This window comes from Triticum urartu, chromosome 3A, assembly GCF_056163025.1.
Source record: "Triticum urartu cultivar PI428250 chromosome 3A, HENAU_Tu73, whole genome shotgun sequence".
NCBI lineage: Eukaryota > Viridiplantae > Streptophyta > Magnoliopsida > Poales > Poaceae > Triticum > Triticum urartu.
This window is the reverse complement of record NC_141875.1, coordinates 27,033,925-27,041,522: the sequence shown is the minus strand read 5'-3', so window position 1 is coordinate 27,041,522 and position 7,598 is coordinate 27,033,925. Positions and strand designations below refer to the sequence as shown.

General features: G+C 57.0%; 1 protein-coding gene across 2 annotated transcripts; it reads left to right on the top strand.

Moving 5' to 3' along the window:
- The first annotated feature begins 218 nt into the window (after positions 1-218).
- On the top strand, positions 219-3,154 carry LOC125542473 (uncharacterized). Of its 2 annotated transcripts, XM_048705520.2 has the most exons (3): positions 219-1,542; positions 1,720-2,711; positions 2,793-3,154. In XM_048705520.2, exons 1-2 carry the CDS (start codon positions 401-403, stop codon positions 2,669-2,671), a joined length of 2,094 nt encoding a protein of 697 aa, XP_048561477.2. In that variant the 5' UTR covers positions 219-400; the 3' UTR covers positions 2,672-2,711; positions 2,793-3,154. The 2 variants fall into 2 exon arrangements, with proteins under 2 accessions (XP_048561477.2, XP_048561476.2); XM_048705519.2 differs by having other exon boundaries at positions 1,720-3,154.
- The last annotated feature ends 4,444 nt before the right edge of the window (positions 3,155-7,598 follow it).

The window sequence follows — 7,598 nt, the reverse complement described above, 5'->3', positions numbered from 1 at the left end:
GGGGCGGTGACGCAAGACAGACCTCTTGTACAATACAAGCCATTCATTGTTGTTTCTAGGTGGCGTGGCGTGGCGTGGCAGCAGTAGAAGGAGGGAGCGGAGGCGCCCGCCCGCCCGCCCGCCGCCGTGTGCCGCAGCTGTGTACACCCAGACCAGACCAGACCAGACCAGATCACAGGGCAGCAGCGGCCAACTCCCCATAAAACCAGCGATATTTCCCGGCGGCGGAGCCCACTCCCCACTCCCCCCTCCCCATCTTTCCCCTCTCTCCGATAAATTCCCCTTCCAATCCAGCCCCCGAAATCCAATCAAAATCCCCACCCAAAACCCGCGGAAATTCGGCCCCTCCCCCGGGAGATCGATCCATCGATCCCCCGTCCCATCCCCTCCCCCCACCCCCATGGACTCGGCGCCGCCAGCCGCCGGCGCCGGCTACCCGGAGTCGACCGACTCGTCCCCGCGCAGCCGCGGCGGGGACTCGTGGGACGAGCCCTTCCCGTCCTCGGCCGCCGCGGCGGCCGCGGGCGGCGGAGGCGGGCGGCTGCGCCTCATGTGCAGCTTCGGGGGCCGCATCGTGCCGCGGCCCACGGACAAGTCCCTCTGCTACCTCGGCGGGGAGACCCGGATCGTGGCCGTCGACCGCAACGCCTCCCTCGCCGACGTCCACGGCCGCCTCTCCCGCTCCCTCCTCGCCGGCCAGCCCTTCACGCTCAAGTACCAGCTCCCCAACGAGGACCTCGACTCGCTCATCTCCGTCTCCACCGACGAGGACCTCGACAACCTCGTCGACGAGTACGACCGCGTCGCCGCCACCTCCTCCTCCGGCGGCGCCTCCTCCCGCACCTCCCGGATCCGCCTCTTCCTCTTCCCCGCCAAGCCCGAGTCCTCCTCCTCCCTCGGCTCCCTCCTCGACGACTCCTCCAAGTCCGAGAACTGGTTCGTCGACGCGCTCAACAGCGCCATCTCCGGCTCCTTCGACGGCATCCCGCGCGGGATCTCCACCGACTCCGCCTCCGTCAACTGCCTCCTCGGCCTCGAGGACGACAACGCCTCGCAGCACTCCCGCAGCGGGGTGCCCAACTCCGGCCCGGCCGAGGACCAGCGGGTCAACCAGCAGAAGCTCGCCGCCGCGGCCGCCGCCGCGAGGCACCAGCACGACGTGCAGTCCGTGCCCGACTCGCCGATGCTGGACAAGAACTCCTCCTTCGGCTCCACCTCCTCGGCGCCGTCCCTGTCGAATCTGCCGCCGATTCGGGTCCGGCCCGAGGACCGGCAGCCTGTGGCGCCGCCGGTCTCTGTAGAGGATCACTTTGCCCAGATGGGGATCTCGGAGCAGCAGGGCCTGCCTCCACCGGTGATGGGATATATGCAACCGCCGCCGCAGGTGCCGATCCCCGCCATGGCGATGCAAGCGGCCAGCAGCATCTCGCCATCGGAGCCGCCCAGCAGGGCCTTCTCTGATGATGACAGGTCCGATCACGGGGGTCGGATGCAGCAGCCACCAAAGCAGGAGGTTCCACCTACCGCCGACCCCAACAACAGGTAGCCGCAATTTTCACCTTGTTCTTAGTTACTATTAATCTTGCAAATTAGAAGTAGAAAAAACTGATGATTGCCATTAGAAAAGTAGCAATTCCTACTTTTCCATTAACGGAGTGCTCGCCTTGTTTGATGATCGTGAGGACTTATGCCTGTCATATGTTTGATGAAATGTTTCAGGGCCATGTTCTACAATGATATGTCGCCTCGGAATGAGATGAAGCGAGACATGCCGGTGGGAACTGATGCCGCCAGCTATCGCGCTCCAGCGCCAGCTCCGGATGCTGCCGCATCGGCAGGCACTGCACAGCCACCGCCTGGTTATGTCTATGCGCAGATGCAGCCACAACAGCAGTTACAGCAGCCACCTCAGCAGCAATTACAGCAGCAGCAGTTACAACAGCAAGCTCAGCAGCAATTGCCACAACAAATACAGCAGCAGCCACAGCAGCAATTGCCGCCGCAATTACAGCAGCAAGCACAGCAGCAGCCTCCGCAGCCGCAGCAAGCACACCAGCCAGCTCCACAGCAATATGTCACCGCTGGAAATCAGCATTTCATTCACAACCCAGCCACGGGCACATTCATTCCAATCCAATCTTATTACCAACAGACTGTCCCTCAGCAAGCACCGCAGCAACAGCAGTCGCCTGCATTTGACCCAAATACTGGCATGTATTACATCCCTATGCAGCGTCCAAATGCACCTCAGCAGTATACCATTCCTGCTGGTGCGGTAGCCCCTATGGCTGCTCCGACACTTGTTGACAGCGTACCGAAGCCAACCGTGCCGATTCCTCAGCAATATATGAAGCCTGAATTGCAGCAACCTGGCATGTACCGAACCGCGGCACCTGCTGCCGCTGCTCCAGGGCCTAACACGACCCCTAATTATGCTGGAATGGGGTACCACCATGTAATGCAATCCCACCACCATCCTGCATCGCAGCCTCCGCCTACCATGGCGGGAAACTATGGGTACCCAGAGTATGCTGCTGATCCCCGCGCACAGGTCTTCTACTCCCAGGCAGGAGCACCACCAGCATCATTGCCACCTCAGTATCAGCAGCCCATGGGAGCACCTGATGCCGGCGGTCAGGCTGACATGAATCAGAACCGTGGTGGTTCATAGCGAAGGATTGGTGAATTCTGTTATGCTGCGTATCCTAGAGGTAATCCTGCTGTTACTTATCATTATTGTTATTACAAGTTGCGCAAGTCGATGGCAAACATTGGATATTGTGATTGGTCAGCTGTGCATTCGGGATCAAATCAAGCATGCATCTGGACTTGTGATTAGGGGTGGGGGTCCAAAATAAGATCAAACCGGTACTATGTTCGTCCCTGTGTTGCCGAGCCTGAGGGGGAGTTTCTGATTTGGTCCTGGAGAGTCCATTTGCCGATGTTGCAGCAAGCTGGGGGTGGAAGGAAGGCCTGTGAATGAAGTGTTGGATTACAGTTCCAATTGCTTGTCTTAATTTTTGAATAAATATATAGTTGTCTAAAAAGCTCAGTAAAAACTTCCGAATCGAGAACTCATCATTTGTGTAGCCCCTCTGTATATTTAAAACTCATGGATGGTACCGAGGTTGAAATGTCAGATATGTGTTTATTATTTAGCTTGCCTTGTAGAAACTTCATCCCGAGTTAAATATCATCATACACCCTTTGTCCCATATTTTTGTACCATTATTGATATTGATGTCGATACATTTTCTTCTGGTTTTTAATACACCCTTGTCCCGTGCTCGTGTGCGTGTTTCCTTTTGCTTCAAGCATCCAACTACATTTGGATCGACATACAAGCGTGGCGTCACAGTTTGACAATTCTAGATATTCTTCTTTTAGCGCGCTCTATATATGCCAGGATGACTAGAAAATGATTGTAGGATCCGGTAGTGTTATCATGCCTGTAGGTTTTCGCCGATGGATTTGCTTTGACATGGTTGTTGGAGTGGATTCTTTTCCTGGTGCTGAGCCAAGGAGAAGAGATGTTTTTCTTTAGATCATGTTTGTTGGGCTTAGTTATGTGGATAGTTATATGTGGATGTGACTGACCAACCAATTCAGCCGGGGGGCATGTTCCTAGCTAGCATAGTTGTTAGAGCCTCCCTTTCCAGTGAGCTTCACCAGCCACACATACATCTAATCTGAAGACTGAAGTTCTAAACTAGCATACCTGGTATGCAGAACCCCAGCAAACTGTTTGGGTTTAGTTTAACCTGCAAGTTGCCTTCTTTGTTCATTGGTGGACTGAAATCTGGCTGGGAGGCTAGCATGATCGGAAGCACCGGCGCGCTCTTTTCCTAGGCACTCGAGTAGGCGGTGCTGCCGATGCGATCTGCCGGGGATCTTATTCCTCTCCGGTGGCGCGAGTGGAGGCCGGCGCTTTACGACGATCTCCAGGAGACGGCCCTCCCTTGTCGACCCCACCCCCTGGCGCCACGGCACGCCATCATAATCCGTCGTGATTGTCTGCAAAGTGGTTGTTGGAGTGTCGTGGTGTTGGAGTCCAGAACGCTGGAACTGAAATACCCCTCCTGGCCATGCACAAGTGCACGGCAATCAGTGGGAGAAGGGCAAGCAAAGTGTGCGGTGTAAACAAAGGGTTTGGCGCAACAGAATGATGGTAATACAGTACCGGCAACAGGGCAGCAACGCCGCTTTACGGCTGTGTTTGCGTTGTATTCAAAGGGTTCTCTTCTGGGCGCCTGGCAAAGCTCATTCTTTACCCACTAACTAATCTTCCCCCCAACTTGCCCTACTTTTCTTATCTTATTGTGTGTGTGTGTGTGTGTGTGTGTGTGTGTGTGTGTGTTGGGATCATACCAATAATTTGGTGGCATGGCTCGTACGTACGCTTTGGAGCCAAGAAGAAGGGCTTTAGCATCAATTTGGCGTTCCATTATTTGCAGTCCATACCATGCACTGTGCACGCTGTCATATTAGAAGATATATCATGGTAGGTTCTTCACTAGGTCCGGCGATCCTAGTCGGATAGGGGCGTGGGCGTTGGATCCGATCCGGTCTGGGGCCGCCGTGAAGGAGAGGCTGAGTCAGCCTGCCTCGGGATCCGCGCGGGTGGGGGGTGGCACCGGCCCGGCGCAAGTGGCGCTGGCGGAGGGAGCACGGGCCCTGGCATGGCGGCAGGCTGGCTGGCCGGTACGCAGTCCGAGCTGGCCGGATGCCCAGACCCAATGGCAGTGGGGGTGGCACAGTTGCACGTGGGGCTGGCCGTGCCCGTGCCCGACCCTCTGCCGCGGCCACGACGGCGAGCACGGCCACGTGCGCCCCCCAGCACGTACCACCAGTGCACTAGCCCCAGCCCCAGCCCCCAGGTCAGGCGTCACGGTGGAAATGGAATGGATTCTCTGCTCCCGCATGAACGGGACGGACGGCGCCTCGGCCGCACCGCCGCCCCATCCGAGATCTCCTCCCCCGTTGTTCTTTTGGCCCCCCGAAAGGCCCAACGGGCGCGTGCACGGCTGCCCTCCCTCGCCTTTGCGACGGGCGAGCGGGGCAATCATGGCAAACCCAACCGCGCATGTCCCCCGCCCGTCCGGCCGGGCGCAGCGCCATGTGGCCGGTCTCGCTGCCGCCGGCACGCCACCGCTCCTCCCCGGCGCACAGCGATGTCCAGCAGCCTCCTCGTCCCACGCAGTCCCTGCTTGCTTACCGACAGCGTGTCTCCGCTGAACCGCGTTCGAGTGCGGCACCTCGCTTTCGTTCAGACCGTAGCGCACGTTCTCCCACCAACAAACCCTCGTTGTTCGGTCAGCCTTTGTCCTCCTCCAGTCTCGCTCAGCCCGGTGGCACGCACCTACGCACGCGAACGCGAGGTCGGACTTCGGCTCCTCGCCGGCCGGCCGTCGACGGCGACCCCGCCAGTAATCAACTGCGTGCGCCCGCCTGTCGCCGTCTCCGTGCGCACGTTGACCGACTGTCCGGGCCGGGCCTCCGGCGGCGTAACCTAACACGCACGCGATGGCCGGGGTTGGTTAGCGGCCCAATAGACCAACACACTGAAGCAGACAGGCTGATTCCATATGCGCAAAAATCCAAAGAAAAGAAAAATATCTACCGAGACCTGATAAGCACCAAGTAATTAACCCCGCTTTCGTTTTTATCGACTTGGAAAACGTTCCACGGAACGCGCTATTATTTGGGCCGCGGAAACCCTTGAACTGTAACTGTAACTGTGCGCGCAAAAGAGTCGACGAGACAAGCCACGGCAAAGCGGAGCTGACGAACAGCTCTCCGCTCGACCCCCAGACCCGTCGTGAGTCAGCACAGTGTAAACGTACTGCCGCACTGCTGCTACCCACTCCATGTCCCCATGTCTGCAGGGTGAGCCTCTCGAGTCTCGATCCCGTGTCAAAAGTTGCGATATATATCAACTGTGTCTGTGTGTGACAGGCAAGCGGGAGATGGCCGCTGCGTGCGTGCGCGATCGCCGGTGCATGCACGGCCGAGCGATGGATCGATCGATGTGTCGCTTGTCAGTGTTGTCATCTCCGTTTCTTTTACTACGATATCTGTCGACGCATGACGGAGAAGGTTAATTAAGATAGGTATTGGATGGACAGTGACCGGGAGAAAGTTAGGGGGGGGGGGGGTGGGTGTAAAATGATCTTAGTTTCAAATTTTTTCAAGATCTGACCCTTTTGCTACCATCAGGGTCCATGGCGGTTGGGTATAACAGCCTACCGCCATGGACCTTGGCGGTAGGAAACATCACTACCGCCAAACATACTAGCAGTAGTTTGTATAACCCTACCGTCAAGGTGCTTGACGGTAGGCACGAGCACGCACTGTGTTTAACACTTAGAAGATTTTGTGGTAGGGCATGCAACCCTATCGCCAGGGACCTTGGCGGTAGGCTGTTAAACCCTATCGTCATGGACTTTGGCGGTAGCAAAAAAGTCATATCTCGAAATTTTATCAGACTAGGATCAGATCCCGAAAAGATATCAGAAAAGGGTCAAAACACGGAATTTAGCCGTGAGGGGGCGTCCGATCTAATCCTCGGGAGATCGAAGCGGATCGTCTTCGATCCGGGCGGAGACACGGCACGGGCGACTGTTGATTGCCTCAGCTCCAGGGAATATAATCTCTATCCGTCCGATGCCGATGGCTTTGCCAGGTGCGTGCGTGCCTTTTCTGCCCTCCTCCATCCACCATGCATCAATGGTGGGTGGAGCCCTTGTGTTCTTCCTTCCTTTCCATGGCGGTCGACCCATCACGTAACACATACACGAGAAAGCGGAAAGGAGAAGCAGGGGAAGATGGAAAGAAGATATGGCACCACCGTAAAGCGCACGCATGCGTTGGTAGAGAGATTTACAGGATCGCCACACCACTGGTCGCACGGGCGGATTGGATGCATGCATGCACGCATGATCATGTAGGAGTGTAACACTTTACATTCAGGTCTTATTCTGAACCTAAATCGACATATGTCTGCAGGCTGCTCGCTCTCTGTAATGTACTGTACAGATGGATGAACATGTGTTGGTTCGTTCAGGTCTTGTTCTGAACCGTAATTTACGGAACGAGATCCTCTGACTTAGATCGATCTACTGCCGAGGGAAGTAGTACGCGTTGCGCCGTCCGTTGGCGATCTGACGACTCGCTGTGAGGTGCGCTCTTTCCTTCTCTCTCGTTCGTGTCCACACGAACACAAGCAGCCCATCCGGCCCAACAGGACGGCACCCATCAATTCATCGCCTCAACTCTCGTTTCGTTAAAAAAAGGAACTCTCGCCTCGTCTTAGGGTTCGCCGGCGGGGAGGAGCAGCTTCGGGAGGACGGGGCGCCGCCTAGCCGTGGAGGCGGCAGACAGCTGCCGCTTCGTCCAGGTGTCAGGCCGCCTAGCAGTGGAGGCAGCGGAGCCAGCAGCTGCCTCGTCCAGGGCGCGATGCGTCAGAGCCATCGAGGCCGTGGAGCTGCCGAGGCCACGAAGCCAACCTCGTCAAGGCTTCTGCGGCCCATCTGCTCTGCTGCTTGTACTGTGTCTTGATGTACTAATGTTTTCAGAGTAAAAAGAGAGAAGCTACAGCA

Bases quoted from the DNA above. Each gene is read 5' to 3' on its own strand.
- LOC125542473 (XM_048705520.2), top strand. From the start codon at position 401: ATGGACTCGGCGCCGCCAGCCGCCGGCGCCGGCTACCCGGAGTCGACC. The intron at 1,543-1,719 runs GTAGCCGCAATT...GAAATGTTTCAG, and splicing joins ACCGCCGACCCCAACAACAG to GGCCATGTTCTACAATGATA.